General features: G+C 36.3%; 3 protein-coding genes, 1 long non-coding RNA gene and 1 other non-coding gene across 7 annotated transcripts in view; 2 read left to right on the top strand and 3 right to left on the bottom strand.

Annotated features, from left to right (window-relative positions):
* The window catches only part of LOC145229495 (lysine-specific demethylase 8-like), a 35860-nt gene extending 34472 nt beyond the window's left edge, over positions 1 to 1388 (bottom strand). The window contains exons 1-2 of the mRNA XM_080094846.1: positions 1203 to 1388; positions 559 to 664 (exon numbers count right to left, since the gene is read on the bottom strand). Coding sequence (XP_079950972.1) covers positions 559 to 664; positions 1203 to 1362 — 266 coding nt within the window. The 5' untranslated portion in view covers positions 1363 to 1388. The remainder of the gene's footprint in view (positions 1 to 558; positions 665 to 1202) is intronic.
* On the top strand, positions 372 to 445 carry Trnat-ggu (transfer RNA threonine (anticodon GGU)). The gene has a single exon. It is a non-coding gene; the product is annotated as a tRNA-Thr (tRNA).
* Positions 1389 to 2833: 1445 nt separating the features above from the next.
* On the top strand, positions 2834 to 10252 carry LOC145229493 (uncharacterized). Of its 2 annotated transcripts, XM_080094844.1 has the most exons (23): positions 2834 to 2964; positions 3027 to 3241; positions 3320 to 3419; positions 3477 to 3577; positions 3637 to 3766; positions 3829 to 4003; positions 4141 to 4241; positions 4307 to 4421; positions 4599 to 4689; positions 4746 to 4876; positions 5581 to 5632; positions 5707 to 5741; positions 5806 to 6033; positions 6096 to 6120; positions 6204 to 6306; positions 6385 to 6568; positions 7249 to 7395; positions 7983 to 8267; positions 8401 to 8502; positions 9264 to 9357; positions 9426 to 9571; positions 9715 to 9896; positions 9957 to 10252. In XM_080094844.1, the coding sequence occupies exons 1-23, from the start codon at positions 2834 to 2836 to the stop codon at positions 10087 to 10089; spliced, it is 3006 nt and encodes a 1001-aa protein (XP_079950970.1). In that variant the 3' UTR covers positions 10090 to 10252. The 2 variants fall into 2 exon arrangements, with proteins under 2 accessions (XP_079950970.1, XP_079950971.1); XM_080094845.1 differs by lacking the exon at positions 7249 to 7395.
* On the bottom strand, positions 2958 to 4605 carry LOC145229497 (uncharacterized). 2 transcript variants are annotated; one of them, XR_013860460.1, is made up of 4 exons: positions 4462 to 4605; positions 3715 to 3790; positions 3268 to 3403; positions 2958 to 3055 (listed from the first exon to the last, which is right to left on the bottom strand). It is a non-coding gene; the product is annotated as an uncharacterized LOC145229497 (long non-coding RNA). The 2 variants fall into 2 exon arrangements; XR_013860459.1 differs by lacking the exon at positions 4462 to 4605 and adding an exon at positions 4074 to 4147.
* Positions 10253 to 10304: 52 nt separating the features above from the next.
* Positions 10305 to 25298, bottom strand: LOC145229492 (ATPase family AAA domain-containing protein 2-like). Its single transcript, XM_080094843.1, has 30 exons — positions 25083 to 25298; positions 24876 to 24964; positions 24746 to 24805; positions 24603 to 24688; positions 24186 to 24303; positions 23983 to 24085; positions 23007 to 23226; positions 22764 to 22850; positions 22541 to 22683; positions 22378 to 22469; positions 22180 to 22294; positions 21945 to 22060; positions 21685 to 21859; positions 21372 to 21528; positions 21055 to 21146; positions 20872 to 20985; positions 19947 to 20078; positions 19750 to 19882; positions 19355 to 19544; positions 19065 to 19239; positions 18241 to 18388; positions 17558 to 17731; positions 15299 to 15459; positions 14045 to 14234; positions 13528 to 13731; positions 13302 to 13459; positions 12194 to 12614; positions 11634 to 11782; positions 10908 to 11012; positions 10305 to 10851 (listed from the first exon to the last, which is right to left on the bottom strand). The coding sequence occupies exons 1-30, from the start codon at positions 25197 to 25199 to the stop codon at positions 10783 to 10785; spliced, it is 4293 nt and encodes a 1430-aa protein (XP_079950969.1). The 5' UTR covers positions 25200 to 25298; the 3' UTR covers positions 10305 to 10782.
* Positions 25299 to 26054: the final 756 nt, after the last annotated feature.

Below are 26054 nucleotides of genomic sequence, written 5' to 3' on the forward strand. Positions count from 1 at the left end.
TCATTCATGGGGTTCTATAGAACGTTATAACGCGTAACAATGCGTTGGACAACTTAAGTTTTATGTACATTATTGCATTACAATGATTTGATTGTGACCAGAGCTACCAAGCTGTTCTGCAAAACATGAGCAAAGGTTCCGTACTTGAACAAAACCGTATCATTTTTTGGTAAAACTTAAACGCTGATAAATTGAATTGATAGCGACCCGAGAAAAAGTTTGGGCGACCCCACTTGGGGTCGCGACCTATTTGAAGACCACTGCTACAACTGCTAGTCAATCTGGCGATCCTCTACTAAGAAGATGACATTTGGAGCATACGAGGCAGGCAGCGGTGCTTGTGATTCGACTTTCGGCGGATTCTCCACTGAGCCTGCGTAGCTCAGTTGGTAGAGCGCGAGTCCCGGTAAGACTCCTGTCGTGGGTTCGAATCCCACCGCAGGCTAGATTTTTCTAGCCTACGCCTTGCCATATGGTGGTGAATGCTTAGTGACCGGCTGATTCCCTGGCGTACTGTGATCTAGTCCTATATGGTTAATTTTCCCCAGCGGGTTTTACCTGATCACCAGTGGCTTTTTCGGCTTTACGTGTGTTTCCCAGAATTCTTTTGGTTCAGGAATCGAAAACATTTCTTCTACTTTTCCTTCTGGTGCTCGTTGCCAACCTGCAAATAATGAACATGTATTCTTAATGCTTCCGATTTGGATGCAATTTATGGTCGTCGCGTAAATCCATTGCCGTTTTAGTATGACATGAGCGTCATTAGGTTAGTACAGCGGTTCCCAAACTGGGGTCCGCGGTCCTTTAGGGGTCCGTAAGGCAATTTTGGGGGGACCGCGAAGCGGTTGAAGCAATTCTATAATCTTATTTGGCGTCAGTTTGTGCCACTAAATAAGTTTAAATCGAAGTAGAATTGAGAATCGTCTCCATTGCTAAACAATGGCCTTTATTGAATGACAACTATAAAAAATGCAATTGTTCGCGCACAATCGTAATGTTTTTGTCCTGTTTGTGATGTCACATGCTGTCTTTGGATGATTATTATGCGCAATTTTGCACAACTAGCTAAAATCCTGCAATAAACTTTCGTTTTTATGAAATACACATTTAGGCTTAAGGACCGCGAGCCCTCGAAATAATGGCAAGGGGACCGTTTAGAAAAAAATATGAAAAAGTTTGGGAACCACTGGGTTAGTACATACCTAAAGGCCTTAGGTGTCCATCGGGCAAACCTGACGAGGAACGCCGAACTTTCGGTGGGAATACAAAATCAACAGATGTGTCCTTCGGAAACAGAATATCTCCAGCACACAGGTGTATAACAGCCGCAAATACACACAACACAATCACACTTTTTCTCATTATTCTTTGTTTACTTTTGCTGTGTAGGAAACACTAGTTATACATTATCACATATCACTGTCTTAGTTATACTTTTCACTTGCTAAATCAGCTACCCTTATTATTATTGCTTTGGCAATTTCTGCTTTGCGCAGCTGGAACAGTCGTGACTTAAATTTGTAATCCTATATGAACCAGTCGTGTTGTCGAATGGCGAAAACCAATCGACATTCAGCGCGTCCGCCACTTGAACCAACAGAAAAAAATTGCCGGCGCGTATCAATAGTTCACAACACAGTATGGGGTGAGGGCGCTGAAAGTTGAATTCGCTGTTGGAAAAGCGATTCCGGGAGAGAGAAAAATAACGGACTAGCGGTGCTATTCAAACAGCGTTCGACAGAGTGACGTATTAGCCGGCTTCGAAAGATCCGGGTTTGCGTAGCAGTCGAAAACAGCTGACGTGTCCCTGTCTTGACCGTTCATTGAGAATTTTGCCGCTAAAATTAAGCCACGTGGCTCTTCGGTTGTATAATGTTGCATCATATTAGTTTCATTTTCCGGCTTCATGCCCAACAAGGACATCATGTAAGCACTTAAAATGCTTAAACATCCATCATTTTTATTTGAGTAATAGGCTATACCATTGATTCTCCAAAGAGGTAACTCGTACAAGACAACAAATTCGTCTCAAAACATATATCCGATAAAAACATAAAATTTAGCCTAGGCCACTGACAAACTTCATTTCCTAAACGAAGAGTCGACTGTAAGTAGCCTTAATGGGGCAAAATGCCCGTACAAAAGTATCCACGTACCGTATTTGTTTGATTGTAGGCTAAGCCGCGGCTTATAAAGTTTTTTACCCTAAAGTTTGTGCGGCTTGCAATCGAGGGCGGCTTATAATCGAAGCTGCTTACATTTTATGTCATGGCGATATTGTCTCTACCCTCCCGATTATATAGTTAAGTTACAAATAAATTGCTTCACCCCGCAAAATAAACTCAACTCAATTATTTGTGGTGATTTTGCAGTGAGTTATGTTACCGGTAAGTGACGCCATGGAGCTATAATTTTGTTAGCAACCTGTGTACATCAAACCGTGACGGCGTGTGTTCACGATGGCAACAAGTTACGCCAACAAAACATTTGTTTCATACAGAATACAGATGCATATTGTGAAATAAATGATACTTAAGAAACCAGTAACACTTAAGGTAATGTTATTCTGTACTAAAAAGTTTGTCCAATATCATAAAAAATGTGCTGCATTTCTGTTTTGGCTGCGTTTCGCGTGCTGTGCACTATGCATGATGATGATAATTTGCCCTGCTTTTAGCCTGGTTGAAAATAAATCAATCGTTTTACAAAGTTTCATAACATCATTTTTTTCTTGTTCCACTTCCACACAGGTAGTTGAATTTTCTGTGTCGCTCTGCAACAAACAGCTTGAAAGTAGACAAAATAGAATACAGTCCAAGTTGTAATAAATTAAATGTTTGCAAATTCTGGCGCATGGGCCTCATATGGCTTCCGAGATGCAGATGCTGCCAATGAACAGCCAAACAAGCACAAACATCCTTTTCTGGAACTGGGGTTTGATGATCCCTCACAAAAGCACAAAAAGTACTGTTTTTTGTGTACATGCACTGGTTTGTGCATCTTTTTGTGTCTTTTTCTTGTTGTAGATGTGCATCTGGCAACCACCAACTTTTGCCTAGCAAAAAAGTGGAAAAACAGAAGGAAAGAGTGCTAGATGCAACAATGAAGCGAATGATTACACAACGCATACACCTTCAAAAGGAACTACTGCGTGGTCTTGACCAAAAATATATCAATTTTGTGTTTAACAATCAACATCTAGTTGACGCAAAATACCAGGAATTACAAGAATGTGTTGATGGTTTGAATTTATTGTAGTAGACTTACCTTGGATTTAAAGTTTGTTTTTGAAAAAAATGTCTCTTATTTTGTGCTTTAGGTCTTTCCAAGGGTGACCAAGATGATGGATCTTTAGTTAGTTATTCATGGCTGCCAATGGATAACAGCAAAGCAAGCATGGCATCTGAAGGAAAAAAGAAGTAAATCTATGTTAAAATACCTGTTTATTCATCTTTTCATACAACCGTACTTTTTAGGATCAGACCCAAAAGCGCTGTGACAGTTACATTTCCCCAACATCAAACAAGGAGAAATTCAGCACCGTTTCAAGGCGCAATTCAATCTACTGGCCCCATAGGTTTTGGTTTTTTAAAAGTACTTTGTCATGAAATCCATACTGGGAAATTTTGTTGTTAGAATCAAATGGAAGAGTTCAGAGCGCTCCTGTGTCTAGAAGAAAATCGTTAGACAAAGTTCGAAGAAGAACACTCTCACCTAAGGTTAAAAATGTTGCCGAAGACAGCCAGGAGTTGAATGAGTTGCGCAGGTTAGGTGTTGCAGTGGTGTATACCTACAAAAGAAATTACTTTGTATATGGTATTTGTGTAGGTCGACCAGATCTGGATGTGAACATTGTCCAGTGGAATGTCGGCAAGTTTCTAACAGCGCCTGGATGCCGGTTTCATCAACTGGATTGCATGCAGTATCAGGACCTAATCATTATCAATATTACCACTATGACAGATATATAAAGCACCAGAGACCTCGTTCTGCTATTTATCAGGTAAATGTAGACTTAAAAATGTTCTCATTGTACAGTTTCAATTGACATTAATCTGTCTTATAAGTTTTACCTTAATGTTTTATGTTTAAATGAATTCTTGTTTGCAAAATTTAATACATGTAAATGATAACTTTTAGCGAAGAGAGTTTCTTGAAAGAAAAGGTAGAACACGACCAATAACTCCAAGATTTACAAATATTGTAAGCTCCTGCACTGTGTATGAAAAAGAAAGGAGAAGGTATTAAATTGTGTATAGCTGATGATTTCAAGTTAATATCATTTTCAATCTGTGTTTGTCCATAGCAAAAGCCCTGACACAAGATCAGTTAGATCAACTTCCTCACAGGAAAAACCTACAACTAAAGATGCATGGACAGAAGATACAAAATCCTCAGTGGATCTTGTGCAGGATTCCATGGTTGGTTAAAACACTTGCAAACAACACCAAACCTACTTACCATATTTTTCATGTTCTATTCATTTTAATAAGCTATCTTCTCCAGTAAACCACAATATAACGTGCTAAAACCTGTTCTACAAGTTTTAATCCAACATATCGCTAAGCTTGACATTTTAATTCATGCTTTAATTTCAGGAAAATGTCCACATTTCAGAGCTCAACTTTCAGGATGAGATCGAACATGCAACTGAAGAAGATGACCAGCCAAGCGATACTGAGATCTATGGTAATTTACTATGCTAATCATCTGGATACTTGACATTTAAGACTTATGTTTCAAAGATGATGAACAGTACAACAGTGATGTTAGACTCCATGCTGAAGCAACCTACAATGAAGCAACTAGCAATGAATCACTGATTAAAACTGACTTGGAAACTGAAACCAAGCTAGACTTTTTACCACAAGCACCGGTAATGATCTACATAAGTCATTTTTTTCTGGACATAGTGTTTGTGTGCAAACAGCATAAAAAGGGAAAATGTTGTGATGATGATTTCCTTTTACCACTTGTTTACCATCCTGTTGACTGAGCAAACACCCTCCTCATTCACTTTTACTGTCCTACACACATCTTTCCTAACGACTCCAACTTATTAAGCCTGTGTAAATACTGCTCTACCACCTTATGTGTTTGAAGAGATCTGGTCTGTTGTCTTCTTACGTTACTCATGATATGCTATGATATAAGATATTCCACTGTAAGTACGCACTTGTGGCACTGTAGTATGGTAAAGTTGTTGGGTAGAATTGTGTTCGAAATGAAGTAGTGGTAATAAGACCACAGAAGTTGTCATAAAAAGTAAGTTTGAAAAATTCTATATAGGACAAATTTGAAAAAGAATTTGTGAGCAAGTAAAAAAATTAATTGTAGAAAGTTGTTTTCACTTCTTGCCAACAATAATCCAACAACACTGTGATTGTTTTGGCTGATGGATTTTACGTTTAACTTTTATTGTTAACTTATGTTTTTAAACCCATTATTTACTTATGTTTTTACCCTGCTTTTTATGTTTTGTATTATTACACTTGAATGAAAAGACCTGTGTGAAATAAGCCACACTATAAATTGAGTTTACTGTTGTACTTGTTGTAATAATGTGATCTTCGTCTCTAGACACCTACACCCCTATCTTCACGATCTCCGTCTCCTCAAACAGAACCACAAGGTATATTAATTACTAATTGATGTGATGATACTAACATATTTGGCACTGTCTAACTATTCTATACTGTATTTCAGCAACGGAAGAAGTGTTAACACCTTACCCTGAGAAGGTAAATCAAAGCCAACAATTACCACACTTGTATTACTTTTTAACAGCCAAAAATCTACCCGCAGCTTACAGATATGTTAACGGGCCGTGTACTGCATGGAGAAGATGTTTTACAGCCTACTCCGGCACTCTCTCCTAGTATTAATACAGAAGAAGATTTTGCTGGCATCAGAGTTGAGATTATAACACCACCACCTCTTCCTATCAAAAGAATACCAGAGCCAAATGTACAAACTGTGGATGTTGTTGAACCACGACAGGAACTGGATATTTATGATGACGATTATGAGCAGGTCAGAACTTTTGTTTTTTTTGGTATGCCATTGCCCACTAAAATTTTGTTTTCCTTATTTAGGAAATTGAACTTGTTGAGAAACAAGGTAAGAACATAATTATGTCAACTTTATAAAACATGTGTGTTTTGAGTTCACAAAAAAACTGTATTTCCAAAAACATTTAATAGATGAAGACATTCAAGAACCAAAGGAAGAAATTATAGTTTCAAATGAAAATGATAAGATTGAACTTGATCAAGATGATTTTACAGATGACATAGTTCATGAAAGGTAGTTTTTTCATTACAATATTATTCAATTTAAAGTTTATTTGACGATTGCTACCCATGATTGTTTCTTGTTTTATAGTGAGCCCGTTTCTATTCTTAAAACACCATCTGAAATAAAACCCAGAGACAAAGTTCCACAACATGTATCTTTTCAAATAAATGAAGACATCGAGGATAAAATAGAGGAAATAGATGAAACAAAACAAGATTTGCCAGATCCTACAATTAAAGACACTGTGATTGTTGAAGACAAGGAAAGTGAGGTGGGTTATTTACAAATTGTAAAACAGTAAAAACATCTATGTCAATATCACATTTTTAAATGATACCAATAAGAATTGGTTACACCAGGATGTCAATATTACTTTAAAGACAATAAAGTTTGGTTACACACAGTTGTGTGTTCTAATCCCATCTCAGCTACTTGTGTTTGCCTGAGCAAAAAATTTTAGTGCAATTGATCCAACCTACATAATTCTGGTCGGTAAATCTAAGTTCTAGACAAGTCCTCGAATCCATTATATAAGAAAATAAACGGAAACATAATTATAAGGAGTTGCAATTAAGGAAACAGTTGTAGGGTAAACTCAATGCATAATGCATTTAAGCATATTTATGCCCATAGAGCAGTGGTTCTCAAACTTTTTTTGTTGCAACGCCTCTGGAAAAGTTTTCCGGACTTGCGACGCACCAGCAAATAAAAGGTAATAAGGAACTTATGATTAAAGTTGTGTTTATTGATACAACAACAAAAAGCTAAGAAACGGAACTATTCTGCTACACCCTTGGAAAATTTAAACGACGCACCAGGGCGTCGCGACGTACAGTTTGAGAACTACTGCCATAGAGGAAAAAATAATGATATTTTTTATCACTAACAATACTATAAAAATAGAATAAAAATCAAAGAATGTCAAACTTACTATATTAAGCATGATTTAAGGAACCAATTTTTGATGAAAATGACACAGTTGCATCTCCGCCAGAAGAGGTTGCAAAACCAGTGGAGGAGGTTCAAAAAGCAGAACCTATAATCAGCAAACCTCCAACAGTGTTTCAACCTCCACCCTTTCCACCTACTCAAGCCATGGTAGGCTCTACTTGAATGGTCACGCCAGACAGTGAAAGTGTCATTGCTTAAAGTTTGAATTGGCCCTAATCAACAGCACTTGATGTTTTTCTCCACTTGTGAAAACCCGGTTCACTCCCTTTTGTGCCACTTACTGTGCTTCACTCAGCCGTTTTTTTTAAACTTACTTGTTGGGCATAGAGTTAAGGTTCATTGTGACAATTTTGCTCAAAAATATTTGTCGCAGAAGGGTGTTGACTTTGAATTAGGATTCTACAGAGATAAGTGTCAGTTGTTCATGATTATCTCTGCAAATGGCACTTTACAGCCATTCATTAAAATAGCTTGACCACTTAGTTAAATCAACAAACCACGAAATCCCTTTGTACTTCCTATTGAGTGAAGATTACTACTTGGTATAAGCCAGGGATGAAACAGATAAATATTATTGAAGTTAAGCCCTTTTTCCATTTTTTTCATTTCACATCGTTAGATCGCCGTTACACGAAAGAGTTTACTTGCGAAAAAGTCCAAGAGTGGCAAAGTGGTTTTGGAATATTAAATGAGTACAAGTGTAACATCAGTTTGTCTTCTTATTTATTTTTTAGATAGTTAAAACTCCATCAGAACCACCACCACCAGTGATCAACAAACTCTTTTATGAAGAGCCAAAAGACGAAGATTTGCGTCAACTTTTATCCCCACCAGACCTTGAAGACTTTGATGTTCCAGAAAGACTTTCTAATACCTCGGTAACAAGTGTTAAAAAGAAGAAAAGCAAATCAGGTTTAAAAGGAAAGAAAAAGAAGAAAAAGGGTGGAAAAAAGAAGAAAACACCAACAAAAGAAACCAGCACATCACCTGTAGAATCATTGTTCTCTTATGATCCTAATGTGAGTAAATCTTTTGTTTTATAGACAAACTTTTTTATAACCCTAAATGGACATAACTTTGACCTTGTATTTTGTAAAACACCAATGTTATAAAAAGTTTAACATACATTAATTAGCCTAAATATACTTTTAGGCACCTGATCCAATAGATATGGCAAGGCAAAAAGTTGCAAACAGAAGACGGGATAACTCAGAATTAAATTCAGTCATGACCACCATGAAAACGTTTGATGATGTAAGCATTTCTTTTTTTTCAAGCTCTTACTTCTGCCACCACAAAGTTTACATTTACACATGTGTGGGATTTGCCAGATTTACCTTTATTGTTAAGGTCAAGAGTGTAAATATGAATCATATTGATTTTTTCAACCCCATTCACTTCCCTTATTGTGGGTATTTACATTATTGCCAGCTATGTACGCCATTGTGTAGGTGATTCTGAGCAGCATTTAAAGGATAATATCAGTTGTTAAAACATGCCCAGCTTAAATATTATTTTAACATCGAACAATACAATAGCTGTTTCTGACAATCTGTTCACTGCTATTACAAGAAAGATTTATTATTACAAGTCTTTGCCTGTGTTGTATCGGTATTGTTAGGTTGGTGGATGACATAATAATAGTGGCTGATAGAATTGCTAGCTGTAGTAAATTAGCATGTTGTGTTGTCAAGGTTGTATATGGGCAGGTAATTACTAACAATGACATCACTCAAGTTAAGAGCAGAGGCAAGTACTTTGGTATTTCAGGTTTAAGTTCAAAAATCTAAATGAATGTTTAATTATGAAGCATCAAGCTTTTTAATGACATGCTACAGGCAGGTTAACACTGTTTAATCCTGTAAGGTTGATATTTAACTGCGTGTGGAATGGGCAATCACTTAATTATGTGGACATGAACATAATATCAAGAAAGAATGGTTAATATTAGTCAAAAATATTTATAAGGTTAAACAATTCTAAACTGTTAAAAACATTTTTATGTCTTGCCATAGAAAATGAAAAACCAGCCTTGGCTGTTTGGAAGGATGGCACTCTCAAAACAAATTTGCAGATTTTGGTTGCCAATGGATTTACGTGATTTAGAAGGTAAACAAATGTTTCCATGGTTGTCGACTATTGTTTTTTTGTTTGCTTAATGTCCCTTCCATTGTCAGGCATAAACCCTTCACAATACTTGTCTCAGTACTGTTCAGTTTGCAAAAGGAGGGTCAAGTTTTATTCACAGGCCTTTGACAGACAACTATCGAGGCGGAAGAGCAAAGATACTTCACCAGAAACCAAATCTACATTAGACATAAAGGTAAAAAAAGATTAAAGGTTTATAAAATTACATGGAATGCCCAATATGCTCCCTAAATACAAAATGCTGTGTTTCGTGACACACCACTTAGTTTTGCCATTTTTAATGTCTGTGCAATTAACTTAACTTGTGTACAACTACAGGAGTCTGAGAAAGCCATTTTGGATGTACATGCTGGATGTATCAATAGTGAGCAACTAGCTTACCTCTGCGATTTGGTTTGTCTGAGCAAAAAAGACGGTCCACAATCTGTTTCTCGACTGAACTGCAAATTGTTTTGTTCAATCTGTGCTCTGACGGAAAGATTGTTTTATTCCAATTTTGTGTAAGTGACATATTTATAGGATTTTAAGTATACCTTCTTCACATTTCGTTTCTCTAATAGGACAGAGGATGCTATCGAATCAGATAATTCCCAGCGGCAAAGGATAGAAGCTGCAGATTTTGATGGTTTAGAATGGAGACTTCGAAATGTAAAAGTTACTCCAGAGTTACATAGACTACTTTTTTTACTTTAGCACATGCAGTTTTGCACTCTGTTTGACAGACACAATACTACTGACATGTTGTTAGTTTGTGAAGGTGAGGTGACTACATGTGTTGGTGTGTCCTATGCATATATACAGTACCTAGAGCAGTTATTTTGCTGGTTTATTTTTGTAATAAAATGCAGTGGCAATACTGTTCTGTGTAACTGTATATCAGATTCTCAGCCTAAAACAGCACAAAACAGAAAAATCCTCTAGTTTACTGTTGAAGCTCACATACAAAAAAGAAACAAGGACTTCTCAGATTCAACATTTCTCAACAAAAATCAGTATTTCAATCACATAACAATTGAACTTGTAATCACCACCTTACTTCAAGCATACCTATTGCCCATTTGTGAAATTTGCATTTTCCCAAACCACTAAATTTTACCACACAAAAGTCACTTGAAACTTAAAAATTGCACTTTCTGTGAATGTAGATGGATAGGCTATAGCAGGAAATAGGTACCAAGGCATATGTTTGTCCTTCTGTTCAAAGCGTTAAAGAAAACAATACACCTTGCAAAAAAATAAGCCGATACCTGGGTTGAAAACAACAACTCTACCAGTCAAGGTGACTGTTCTTGACATAAGAAGCACTGGAACAAACATAAATAAAAATTGCAACAAAACTGTTTATAAACCACAGAATGCAATTCAAGCAGCATCAATGACAATAGCTTATAGCGGGAAGCCAGAATCTGCTCTCTGAAGCTGATTTGTAACCTGCTGAATTGTCTTTTCCAAGTCCTGTGTTAAAAAGAAAAAGTTATCTAAGAAAAGAACATTGTAATCACCACATTTACCTGAATAAGCTCAGTTTTGTCGTAACTTTGTCGGTGTTTGTAAACACACCGCATCAAAATTGAATAGAGTTTTTCCAAATCCTCTACACAAGCAGAGGATGTGATCTGTAAAAAAATTGTTTGAGGACTACAACTAAAGCTGAAGGTATAGGAAAGGATGCAGTTGTCATGTCAGTTTAAATGGAGAACAACCATTGTCACTTTCTGTGTTTTTTGATAAAAGTGTATGTACTTCGAAATTTGGTAAAAAGATGTGCAAATCAAATAACAAATCATAAATTATCCACTGCAAATTTCTGTTTGTTTTTCACTGTAAATTTTGGTGCAGGAACTTACTTCAAAGGAAGTGAATACCTTAAAATGCCATTTAAAAAAATGAATAGATACTATGGTGAAAACTGTGAGTATCACTAAAACGCTGAATCCACAAACTGCTAAATCGCGAGTGAAAACAGTTTGTGCCATTTAGGTTCAGGAGAGTTTTGGTAATAAACAACATTAAAACTTTAAAATGCCTGCATGGAAAACACTGTGTAGTAAACTGTTGAATTTGGAATTGGAATTTTCTGGATATATATATATGTGTGTAATAATACAACACTATGTTGTTAGAAAATCCTGCCCTAACCGAACTAGCAGGAACCATCAGCATTTTTAACCACTTGATTGGATAATTTAGGATTTCAACGTTGCTTAAACGATATACATATGATAAGTGAAACTTACTGCTACAGTCTTTGTGAGAAGACATTTCAGTTTGTGATGATCAGCAGTAACAGGGGGTGGAGGAGGCTGCAAATTTGTTACTTCATTTTCAGAACAGCTTTTTGTTCTTGATCGTAACATCATCTTTTGGGAGGGTTGTGTTTCAATTTCTGTCACAACAACACAAAAAATCGATCATACATGTTTGTTTTTTATAATGAAATGTACCCATAGACTTAAATGTATGGAGATAAAGCTGGTTGATATATTGATTTTGTTTTTTGTTCTTGACTGTCTGATATGGAAATATTATCTACGAATCCAATAATGTAGCACAAGTATAAAAAAAATCAACCAATTAAAGGAATCAAAGTGTTTTTTGTTTTTTTTCAATAACACAGTTACATTTCCACAGAGTATATGATTTAACAACTGTTTCCTGAAATTAAAGATAAGTTTGGTGGACATGAATAATGAACTTGGCTAGCTAGATTACAAGTTGGCCATGGTTTTCATCATTGCTATACAAAGTTGTAATGCATTCACTGCTAGATAGTTTACAACTCAAAAGATTTTTTTACCCTCCATGATCTTGTCTTCACTGATTTCCATTGGCATATTATCTCCATTTACCATAACAGCATCATCGTTTTGTTCTGGTTTGGTAGCAACATCAGTCGATTTCTCTTCAACATTTTCAGCTCCTAATATATCAATGTCTGCTGGAACTTCATCTGCAGCCTTCTCAGCATCCACTACTACATCTATACTATCATCTGGTATCTCAATTCTGGCAATAACATCTTCTTTCATAGATTCAATTCCATTCTCAACAGGCCTATCTACTGTGTCTACATTCTTTATTGTGGCTTCTTCAGCACTCTGTCCTTCACCATTGTTTTCCGTTTTGCTATTTTCTTTTTCTTCGTTCTCCTCCTCGGGTTCTTCTTCATCTTTATTTTCAGAGTGCTCCTCTTCTGCAGTTTCTTCATCTTTGTGTTCCTAAAAATTGTCCGTTAATAGTTTTAACTTATTCTTCTTCCGAACTTTTGACAAAAAGAAGAAAAAACTTTTTGATTTGCCTCACACATTTTTTTCACTTTTTTGGTTTAAGGGCAGGGGTGTCCAAACTTTTTGGATGGGGGGCCAATTTTCACCATGTGAAGACGCCCGCGGACCAAGGTTTTTTTGAGAATTAGACCAAAATATACGGGATTTAGGGAAATTGTGGGATTTTGTTGCGTCAGCACTATGTATGCTTCCGTTTTACTGGTAATTAAAGTTCCATGGAAGGCTTTTGCGTGAAGTCGCAAGTGGTCAAAACCCAAAAACATAATCTAAACTATGGCCGGCCATATGCATTACAATTTAAAAAAACAGCCGCGGGCCATGCGAAATGCCGTCCGGGGCCGCATTTGGCCCACAGGCTGCACTTTGGTGGTTTAAGGCATTGTTTTAACTGGACAAACATAAATCATCATGTACATTGCGCCATCATGTGTTGTCTGCATGTCAAGATAACATGCAAAACATAGAAACAAACAAAAATTGTGTGTTGCTTGTAAGTGTTTGGAAAATACTATTAAAATTTCTGCACAACACACTGACAAGATGACAGTTAAACTTAGTGTCACAACATGATTTATAGTAATAGCAAACTTGAAACTCTATTATAAATTATATTCTAACATTGTTTGTATGGTCTTCAAGTTTTTTCCTTTTTCTTTTCGACACAATACCAGAGGCCCAGCTTGACCGTTTGCGACGTGGTTTTGACCGTCTGCGAGGTGTTTTCACAACATTAGAACTCCTTGTTTGCACAACTGACCGACCTTCTTTGGCGCCACCTACATACATAAACCTTTTCATACATAGCAATCAATCGGTCAACTACAATTTAAGCACAAATAAGTACTTGAATTAGATTCCTGAGTTTTGTTCTGATTTCGAGGTAGCACTCTGTAAAAGGATGGCGCATATTTCGAGGGATCGGCTCGTCGCTTCATCCTGGCTTTTTGCACATCATTGCACATACGCTCAAAGTTTGGGTCAAGGTCCTCGTCAATGATAGCATAAGCCATATCCTTCAGCAAACATGCGCGATGTCTGATTGCTTTGTCTGTAAACAAATAAATCAACTGAGTGCTTTATACTATGGATTCCACTTTTATCTTTTGATAAACATAGGCAGATGCTTAAACAGACATAATACTGTTAGGATGTTAAACTATGATGAAAGTGTTTCTTGGTTTGACATATAGTCAAATTCTTGTGCAAATACAATTGCCTAAAGGTGTCTTAGTGTGCCAAAAATCTGACATGCATATGAAGTATATTTGTAATTTACTATGGCAAGAAATATTTTTTTTACATTTATTACATAACAGTAGCATGACAGTTTGTAGGAGATAAGTTCTACAACACTACTTTACCTTCAGCACAATGATCCGGATTATACTCCAATGCATTGCTACATATCAGGTCAATATCATCAAGAAAATTCTTAACATTTCCGTATTTGTGCTGATCAATTTTTGTCACCATGGTTGAGAGATCCATTGGCTGCGATATAACTTCTGTATAGTCTGGGACTTCTTCAGTGTCAACAGGTTTTAAAAAGGCCTGGAAGTAAACATATATATTTAATTACTTAAAAAAATCTTGCGGGAGCGACAAATGGAATTTGAGTTATAAACATGGGTTCTTTATATAAACTATTGCTGCCAGGCATAGTATCAAGTTTATAGAGCTCTTCTGGCAAATGTATTTTTTAATTTTTTATAAACTTGAAGGGCTGTGTATGATAAAATTATTGTATCAAATAGAAAGAAAACGTTAGATAAAGGTTTACCTTAGTCATTGCCCGGGGTGCAGCATCAAATTATTAGTAATGCACCATGCAAACCGAAATTAATTAAAAAAAAATACACTAAAATGTCCACTGGTATTTTGTGTAGTGTTATACAAAAGAGTCTAGTCAACCATTACAACATCAAAGTAAGTTATCTAGCAGTTATCATATAGTTGTGAACAATTCCATACAGCGAATGCCACAAAAATTCGTAAAACTTGGATGCGGTGGATTAGCACATTTTGCCAATGTACATACACTATGGACTTTTATAAAATGTAAATATATTATCTACACTTAAATTATTTTGAATCCCATACAAGTCAATGTTTTTTAAAACTTTTGCTTATTCCTGCAGGCAGAAACTCATAAGTCCCCACATATGCAAAGTTGTAAATAATGTATTTCACGGGATTACCTTTAGAAATTTTGGTGTTTTAATGCAAAATACAGTGATCAGTGTTAATAATCATGCTATTAGTTTTAAAAATCATGCTATTCTAACCAGAATTTGTTTGGAGCTTGTCCTATTTTACGTTCTATTTTAAAATAAGGGTAATTAGTTAGACTAAAGAGTAAAACACAACAATCAACACCTACAAATGGCAAAGTTTTCAAGGTGTCCAAATTTTATTCAATTTGGACATTGTTAAAAAGTTCACCCATTTTAGGAGGCTAGTGGGTAAATGTGACATGTCTACATGACTACATCTACCATCAGTAAAGGTTTCATCCAAATCCATCAAACATTTCATGGCAAAAGTGCATGGATAAAGTTCATGAGATAAAAAAAAGAAAAAAAATCTCCCTTTCTGAAAAGGAGGCCCATAATAACCTTAAATCTCCTGTCACGAGCCAAACGAGTGAGTACATCACGCAGGAAAAGACGCAAACTCCGAAGTGTGGATTGTTCAGATTCTTCAATTCGCTTTACCTCCCCTTCTGTCAGTCTAGTCGGGGCAGGAGGTTCAGCTTTTTCAAGAACTTCCAAGCTTTCTGAAATTTGGTCAGCAATAAAACATATCAGAAAACAATAGTGTTGGGACGAGTACCCGGTACTCGGTATTGATGGTATCAAACGATTTCAGTGGTATCGATACTCGTACTCGGTATCGAAATATTTTGTCTCAGTTTTCGATACCAACGTCCGAGTACCGAAGGCCGATTTACACCATAAGAATACAGGCAACTTTTGGCCAATATTTGCTTCGGACAGCACAAAATTGGGTAAAAGTTCCGCCAGGTTACGTATACTTTTTTCGCTATTGTATGGAGAATACGTTTTTCGGCATGTGTGAGTGCACGCCTGTACCCCTACAATGGAAGATAGATTAGCCAGTGGTATACAACTAGGTACAACACTACACTTAAGTACTCGGTAATCGTACTCGGTATCGAAGGTATATACAAGTGGTACTCGTACTCGGTATCGGTACTCGCTTTAAAACCTGGTATCGTCCCATCACTAGAAAACAATACATTCAAAATATAAAAATAATATACTTTTTTAAACCAAGTTAACTACATACAATTCTTGTTAATTTGTATTATCCAAAAAGTTGTATAGAACATGAGATTAAACACAAAAGTAACTAGAATAGTGGTTTTCCTATATATTGCCAGTTTATATATACTACATCATATTTAACGATGTATCACATATACCATTTACTATATTTATAATGGATATATATTTGGCACCTACATTTCATTGGGTCCCTATATTTTTCCTGGCACTTTATAACATAATTGTTTCTGCAAGCATAATCTAATGGGTCCCCACACATATGCATGTGCGATTTGGTAACAGTAAAAATAGGACACAATCATTGTTAGATATTTACCAATTTACTATACACATCATTTGATCTACACATATGATTGTTTTTGCAAGCAAAAACGAATGGGTCCCCACGTTTGTGCGGATTTATGGCAAACAAACATCCTGGTTATTTTTAGATTCTTAAGGAAAAACTTAACCAACTTTAGCCTTAACCCAACTTTAAAAGTTTTGTCCGTATTCTTTTTGCATCATTATTGTCATATAATTACAAAAAAACAGTGAATAAGAATAGGAAAAACACTTTCAATTTAATCTCATGCTTTGACCTTGATATTGTCGTTCAAGTTCAGTTTTTAAACACTGTTTTCCAAAACTGAAAATGAGCTTGATAACTTAATAAAACGACATAGCATAGCTGCGCAAAAACAGCTGATTTCTAATCACCAACACGACTGTCTCATAAAATGTCCGTCCGGACGTCAAGCTGAGCACTCCCTTGTATTCACCCGCCTTAATCGTAAACAAGTGAATTACTACCTTGAGATTTGAGACTTCTATCTGACTGACAGTGTACACATATTATGGGCTGTAAAAGTAAATATTTGGCCGATTAAGGCAAATTTTTAAATACTAAACGAATAACCTACTGCAAACAATTGTTTAACATTTCAGCACATTAGGGCTTGCATTTCTGGCCTAAAACTTATTATTTTGGGGTTTAAGGGGTAAAAATGGGTGAATCCAATAAAAAGTTACAAAATTCTTTAGAATAGCTTACATTGCACCAACCAACAAAGCATGAAGCCCTCAGATTATGTACTTGGGTCAGTACAGCCGTTTTTAATTTTTTTCGTTTTGGGGGCCTGTGGGTGAACCACTGGGTTGTTTGGGGTCAAACTTCAGGAGGATCAAATTCTGAACAATAACTAACATCTGTGCGAATTTGAAGAAATTTAAAGCACTCTTTCTTGACCAAACGCATTTAACAAACCAGCGTTAGACAGAAACGAATATTTTGGGGTTTAAGGGGTGAAAATGGGTAAATCTTTTTTTAAGGTACACAATTCTTTGAAATGCCTTATATTGCATCAAACAACAAAGCATATAACTCCTAAATGAAGTACTTTAGCAAGTTTAGCCGTTTTAAAAATTTCACGTTTTGGGGGGCTGTGGGTGAACTAAGGGATCAAACGGGGTCAATATGTGTCCATAAAAAAAAAATAACAAAACAACTAATATTAAAGTTTGGGATTAAGCATGTATTTAATTATAATATGCTATTAACTACATAGTGATTAAACCATTGATTACGTTGCTTTGATTTGATTGAGGGGGGCTTTACAGCATACTGGAGAAAAACGGGTGCAAAGAAAAGTGTTCGTTCATCTGCAGTTGGCACTTTGACACAAAACAATTCATGATCTCGCTCGGAGAAGAATGACAACAAATTAGATGGAATTTGATCAGGTGGACATTCAGCAGTTGCTGTAATAAAAAGAAATCCTTAATTATTTCTTGGTTAATATCAGCAATCTGATTGCATTAGCGGACAATGCATGTAGGGATGTGCCAAAATTGCTAATGTTCTGTTTGGTCGAGCACCGAGCATCTCACGTTAATGCTCGGCCGAGCACGCCCGGGTACATTATGACGTCACAAACATTCCGTATTACACGCATTACAAGGTCGCTTACGTCACCAGCGGTGTGTACAGCTTTACAGGCCCATGAAGTACACGTTTTTTCACAATCATAACGCATTTAAATAAACTGCCATTTTTGTTCTTGTATACCCTTTCAAAAAATATATATTCCCGGGTCAGTTTGTGCAACTGCTCGGCCGAGCACTGAGCATCAAAAATAGCGATGCTCGGTACAGAGTACTCGGGTTCTGGCTCGGCTCGGCCCATCCCTAATAAACATGGTCAAGATTTATGACAAGAAAATAAACTGTGATGTGTATGTTTAGGAATTTTATCAAATAAACATTGTTACCAATTAACAAAACGGCAGCTGAGGCAGGTAGAGAGTTGAGTAGATATTGAAACGTGGATCGAACAGAGTCAGTTGCAGCTTCCCACCATAAAACACAGTTGGGAATGTAAATAACACTTGGGGCAGTTCGACATGCTTCACGGAAAACCTATATTAAATGCATTTGACTGTTTAAAGTTTTATAACACAGTAAATGAAACATGTATAAAGGCAGAGGTTGATTTGTAATGTATTGCTAATCCATGGTAATATAATGTATTGCTAATCCATGGATAAATTACATTTAGTCCCACAGTTACATAGGTCCCAAGGCACAAAGCATTTTTAGCATCATGATTACCAATTATTACAGGTAGTAATACAATTGAAGAACCACAGGAGAGGTAATTTAGAATGCTAAAAAATTGATAAATTAAGAAGAACAATGACCAAACCCCCATAATAAGTGGTGATACACTGAACCCGCCTTAATAGGTCTCGGCCGAAGCTGCATATTGGGCAAAATCGGATGTTGGAGGTGCAAGTACATTCGTTTATGATGTCATAAAATACCCTTTGCAATGCATAAGCGGCACAAATCCCAATAACTACTACTTCATTATGCGATTTTTTGGTAAAACAGCGTAAAGCTTAAATTTTAACAAAAAGTTCGGTTTTAGTCATATTTTCAAATAAGTTCCCAATCCGAACCAAACTAACAAAAATTTCGGTGCTTCACTGTATGAGTGCATTAATTAGTAAAGAACATAATTAAGGTCATAACAAGATAAGCAAATACCTATGTGTATGTTAAATCCAAGTTTACCTATATAACAGTGGGTTACCTGAGCACATGCCTCTTCAGGCGTATGTGAGGAAAGGCCATACATTGAGGGAATGTCAAGCAGATGAAATGAAAATCCTTCAATATCATGCAGTAAGGCTGGAGCGAGATGAGTAGACTGACCATTGCAAGGTGGACCACAGAGTAGCAGCCTTGGACGACATACTGTCAGGTTTCTGTATTTACAAGTAAACATTTATGTATTGTGTCAATATGGTGCTGAGTTGTGCTGTACACTTTGTAAGTCCATTTAAGATTCAAACACAGAAAGTCATAAAACAAAAGTTCTACCTCAATGAAGAGAATAGCGGGATTGCTTGTTGCAAATGTGAGGTAGGCAGTGAAAGGCCATTAGTGGGAACAGGGGTCCATGTTTGGTCGATAGGCATGTCAAACTCGCTGTCAGATTCATCAAGTCTTGCCAGGTTAGAATCAGAGGAGTGAGTGTTTGAGATTCGACTTTGTAACAGCTTTGACTTGTCTATGAAAAAGTCACGATTCAAATTTATATTAAACAAAATATCCACATCCAATATACTTAGGAACACTATACACGGACTTGAAAAGTAGTTTAATCATAAACATGCACTGATGATGACAACAGAGATTGTCGAAACGTCTGAACGATGTATTCTTTATACATCATTACCTTGGCAGTAATGTTTATGATTAAAATATCCACATACTTTGCACAATTGGAAACACCTTCACAAGTTGTTCAATTAAATTTAACAATGTATTCATAAGTAGAGGTTGCACCATTGGGTTTAAAGCACGAGTTGGATTGTTGGCAGATCGACGGGCAGTGGGTACAATGGTCTGAATGAAACATAATGTTCACATTATAGCTTATTCAAGGAAATTTTATGTAAGTATAAGGTACCTGCATTGATTTCAAAAAGTCACCAGCTGTTATTTCAATGGTTGTGACATCGAGCTTTAGTTTTTCATTTGAGGCATAAATTTGAGGATATCGTCTGCGCAGAGCTGCTATCGCTGCTTCTGTGCATGCAGACTGTCAAATGAAAATATAATAAATATATTGTTCAGTTTTTAGTTTGTCGGGTGGCCCAAAAGTGCAAAACACAAGTAACAAGTACCATCCATACACCAAAAAACATAAACTGATGCACTAAAGCACACACCTCAGAGTTGAAACACACATCCCAGACTCAGAACACATAAACCATGGCACAGACCAAAGTCAGAACACATGCCTGTCTGACATGTGTCTTTTACTTCTGGGGTGTGTGTGTGTCACAGGTTTTGCACTTCTGGGACACTTTAAATTTGTGCCCAGTTGCCACCGCACATCTTTATTTTTTTTTAATTATAGCATAAACCTCACAAGTGCAAAACTAAGATTTTACCGAATGTTACTAACATTTAAATCAGTGGTTCCCAAACTTTTTTCTGCGCATTTTAGAAAAAAACAAAAAATATTTGGCGCACTTCGAACATTTGAATATTTTTTTAGCTGACAAAGGCACTAACTATGAGGTCATAAAGCCGCTATACAGGTCACTTTTATAGTTAAATAGCCTAGTTGAACATCTCAGAGACGTGGAGCATGTTGGCCTAGTGGTCTAAGCACCTGGTACTGCTACTCTACTTGATTGATTTTAATTTCAATATTTTTTGCGGCACACCTAATGACATCTGCGTGCACACCAGTGTGCCGCGGCGCATAGTTTGGGAACCACTGATTTAAATCAAAGACGTGAAATTTAATCATGCACTGCGTGTTGTTTCGAAAAGCAAAACGATATGCATACAGTCAAATACTTTACTATCGATTCATCAGTTACCTTAATATCAGCACCACAATACCCAACTGTCCTCTCTGACAACATATGAAGCAAACTTTCTGATAATGGGGGATTCCATTTGCTTGTGTGGATTCTCAAAATATCCAGTCGGGCCTTATTTAGAGAAGGAAAAACATTGTAGATTAATTTTGTTTCTTACAGTTTTACCAGAAGACGCAGTACCTTCTGATCTGGCAGTGAAAACATAAATTCTCGATCAAAACGACCTGGGCGTCTTAAAGCTGGGTCAATTGAATCAATTCGATTTGTAGCACCTTGACCAACAATAATTCACTAGGAGTTAATAACCTACGAAAATCAGATATATATACAAAATGTACTCAAAAAGAGCAGCAGATGATCAGCGTCAGTGTAATGTTTTATTTTGAAAAACAGAAATATTAATTTCGCTTATTTGGGCATCGTCAGTTTCCGTCTTATTCAAGTAGAAATCGAAAAATACGAAAAATCGAAAATCAGTTTATATTTTTGACACTTACCAATCACAATGATTTCTCCTCTGCTGTCTAAACCATCCATGAGAGCCAACAGTGTGGAGACAATGGAAGAATGGATTTGATCTTGTCTGGATGATCGCACAGGTGCAAGGCCATCAATTTCATCAAAGAAAATGATTGCTGGTCTCATTTGGTATGCCTAAAAGTTGTTTAATGTAACACTTGACGAACAAAATTTGCACCACCACCAAAACTACACAAACAACATACAGTTTCCAGCAAATTTATCCACAGTAGTTGTTTAATACAAAAACAAAAATTCACAAGCACAATCCCACATACTTTTGAAAATTACCTGGTCAAACAAAAGTCTAAGTTGTCTTTCTGATTCTCCAACCCATTTACTTAAACAATCAGCACCTTTCCTCATAAAAAATGCGACCCGCTTTCCTTCAATAGAACATTCGTTTGCAAGAGCTCTTGCCATAAGAGTTTTTCCTGTACCAGGTGGTCCATAGAACAAACATCCTCTAAGCAATTATCACATTTTTAAGTCTTGCTATTGTAGCTTTAGGTACTGTAATTGAATAGCAGTTCAAGATATCTATGCTATACCTTGGTGGGGTGATGTGAAATCTTTGGAAGACCTCTGGATAAAGCAAAGGAAACACAACCATTTCCTTCAAAGCACGGATATGCTTTTGATGACCACCGACTGATGAAAACATTGTCTGCAATTCATATTTTTATTTTTAATATTATAACACTCATACTTATTTACTTTTACAAATTTCTTATCTTGAAACATTGAACTTGATGGCAGGTTTACCTAAAATACAAACTAACTTACAGATTTATCAACTTGCATTGGGTCAATGTCGGCCAAAGAGGAGCCAATATTTCTTCTTTCCTTAGAAAAACCATGCTGAGCAAGATCATTTTGTGATATGTTCATTGGCAGGCATCTTTAAAAAAAGTTTTAATAGCCACCACAAAAACAGCACAGAAAACTAGACAAGAAATTATTTTTGTGAGTTATGTTTCTCACCTATTCCGTGCTTTCATCATGCTTCTTTTTTTTCGTCTTTCAAATTTTTTCTCATCATCTGACGAGGAGGTGGAGTCACTACTTGAAGCACCCTGTATGTAAAAGTAACCAACACAACAGTATAGGTTTACTAACATGACTGCAACCAGTGTTAAACAATAACCTGTGAATTTGTTCTTCTACGTCGACCTCGATATGGACTTGTTGTATGATCCCTCACTCTAATCCGAGTTTTTCTTCGAGCAGGGGAGCGTGGAAGATGATCAAATAAACCTCGAGGTTGTGGCCTCGTCTGTCGCTGAAGTTCTACATAAAGATTAAATTACAATGTTATAGCATTTTCATAAATTTTATTATTCGATCATGTAGATTTGCGCATTTCAAACCATAGATCAATCGGAGTGGCTGTGCTCGTTTTGTTCTTAATGAGTATCTTCGGTCCAGTTCCTCCTCATGATCATCTTCTTCAGCATCTAAAATATAAGAAATACTGCCAAAATACTTTAATCCTAAAATCAAATGTATATGTGTGTGTGTGTTAGAGTCACTAACAGTTTTTGTCTTCAAGGTAAGTTTGTACCCGTTAATCTTTTTCAAATTGAACCATGCACACAGTAATTCAACTTTACCATTTTCCTCATTTTGTTCATCATCTTCATCATTTCCCTGCTCCTCGTCATCACTTTCATCCTCTTCATCACCTTCCTCATCTTCCTGTTCACCTTTTTGTTTCGCATCTCTAGCATCCTTCTTCGGTGTAGACAATTCAAAATCATCAAAGTATCTTCTTGGACGCCGTAGTCTGTGCCTTGCCTTGATTGTGCTGTATATGTCAGGCTGTGAACCACCCTAAAATCAAAACCAAAGGCTAACCACCATACTAAGACAGGTGGTACGAAATACTGCATGTGTAATCATGATACCACATGTTATAATGTTACTGCATAATGTGTGGAATGTGTGAATACAAGCCCTAACATGGGTAAATGAGACCAGAACATAGTGTAATTTCAATTACAAACCCTCACCGCAACCTGCATAGCTTTAACTAGGGATAAGCCGAGCCGAACCAGAACCCGAGTACTCGGTACCGAGCATCGCTGTTTTTAATGCTCAGTGCTCGGCCGAGCAGTTGCACAAACTGACCCGAGCACCAAATTTGCATATTCATACTAACATACGAAATTTTGTTTGAAAAGGTATACAAGAACAAACATGAGTTTATTTAAATGCGTTATGAGTGCAAAAAAACGCGTACTTCTAGGGCCTGTACAGCTATAATACACCATTGGTGACGTAAGGAACCTTCTAATGCCAAAACTTTCGTGGAATAGGGGATGTTTGTGACGTCATAATGCACCCGAGCGTGCTCGGCCGAGAACCGAGCATTAACGTGAGGTGCTCGACCAAACAGAACATTTGCAGTTTTGGCCCATCCCTAGCTCAAACCGTCAGTGCTTTAGAATTTTCGCATAAAGTATATTATTGTTTATTAAAACTGTCATAACATGTGGTAAAATGGGGCATACCATACAGTAACATTCTGTATTTAATACCACTGTACTAAAATGCCACACACACAAAAAAAAAACAGATCAAGGCTACCTGTGTATCATTTGGATCTTTCCCCTGGGCTACCAACAAATCACGTAATTCAGGATTGACGCTGTGTCTATGTGACGCTGCTGAATGCTTGCTCTCAGAAAAACTGGAAAAAGAAAAGCCACATGATTTTTTAAACCTACAGCTAATTGTACCAAGTTGAAAGAAAAACTTAAATCACCACATATGAGTTTTGTTAAACTTACTCTAAAATGTCATGTTCCATTGCAGCAGCTTCCATTCCACCGATGTTTAAAGTTTCAAAATGAGTTTTTCTGTTTCTCGTACTCCTCCTCGGCATGATTTTTGTGGGATATCCAACTCCTACAAACTCATTGGTAATAATTTCACCGAACAAACTAACAAGGTGGCATTCCCATATGTTCCCATTTTATATATTCCATATCCCATTTACTGATTTACCATATACATCATTTGACCTACTAACATGCTTGTTTCTGCAGGCAAAAACGAATGGGTCCCCGCACACATGTTTATGCAAATTTGTTGAGGTATAAAAGAGTGCGGGAATAAGACCCATAAAAATAACACTTTACAATGAACCAAAATTACGAAGTCACTACGTTTAAATACTTATAACACTGACACTAAGAAGACAAGACCTCGAGATGGAGAGATGCGCAGATCCATCACATCTTCCTCTTCACATGAGCTTCCTTCATCATCCAGTCCAATTGAACGAAGCGACCTGACAACAAACACAACAGTTAAATTAATACGCAAAAAGTGTTATTACATTTCTTACCTTTGGTGATTTTCTCGCTCAGCATGCTTTATGTTTCTTTGTGAGATCCTTGATAACATTCTAAATATATATATATATATATTTGCAACAAATGAATGAAAATCGATTTGAAAATAAAAAGAAAAGCCACCTTGAAGTGTTGAGTTGTTTATGATCATCTCTGCTGCTTTTTCTCTTTCCACTGTTAAAACTGTGACTAAAGCGGCCTGAACTTCTTGTCTGTAAATAAATTTTAATGTTATGAAAAGATGATAACATCTGAAAATTTGCACAATTTTGTTCATAAAAAAATTTTAATAAAAAAATAAAATGACATTAGAAGGTAAATGATTTATACCTTGGTTTTTATGGATGGAAAGTCCTCATCATCATCTTCGTCTTCTTCATCAGTCATGCTCGGTTCATGCTTGGGACTAACAGGAAGTTTCCCTCCACTGCGACGTGTCAAAACCATCACTTGTTTCTAAACCATCTACTAATCATGACCTGACATCAATGTAATTTTAATTGTTAAAAATTGAAACAATGAAAATGAATAAAGATGAATCTAAAACATTTCAAATGTAATTTTAACTAATATATGTTCACCTACTGCTGTTAAAAAATGAAACTATTTTATTATTTTTGTAATGCAGTACTGCAAACAACGTTGTTTCTTAAGCTTTGTTTAAAAAATAAATAATTGTCAAAATTGCCAACATAAAAACAGTTTGAATGAAATATTGAAACATGATTTTAAAAACGTACAAGTAGCAGGTGTTGGCAAACAAATTAGATGGCCGAGCAAAATATAATAATACACAGGCAAAAACTAAGAACGTATGTCACCAAAAACTGGTGATTTTAAACTACTATACCTCCCCCACTTTGAATCATAAAAAGACCGGAAATTTCATTTAGGAACAAATTTCGCCATAGTAAACTGATTCTTGCATTATGTACCATGGTATTTTAGAAAAAAAATAAACTTTACTGTATCTAAAAGCACAAATACACGGTGAGGACGGGCGTAAAACTCAATATCGAAGTCAAACGCAAAAGCTTTTCGCGCGTTTTAGGAAAAATTCATTTAATTTTGTGCAAAATAAATGCAACACAAATGGATAATCCGCATACCACGTAAGTGTTTCCATTAATTTATTTTACAATAACATTTTTTTACCAACTCATGCAATCAAAAACATAAAATCAAAAAATCAAGCAAAAAAATGCCTGAGATATTTATGTGTAAATTTGTAAAAAGGCAAACAAACCAGTTTTTATTTGCCAGTTTTCCGAAAATACGCACACTGTCCTTTTCCTGTTTTCA

The sequence above is a fragment of the Phallusia mammillata genome, chromosome 5, assembly GCF_965637545.1.
Source record: "Phallusia mammillata chromosome 5, kaPhaMamm4.hap1.1, whole genome shotgun sequence".
In the NCBI taxonomy this organism is placed as follows: domain Eukaryota; kingdom Metazoa; phylum Chordata; class Ascidiacea; order Phlebobranchia; family Ascidiidae; genus Phallusia; species Phallusia mammillata.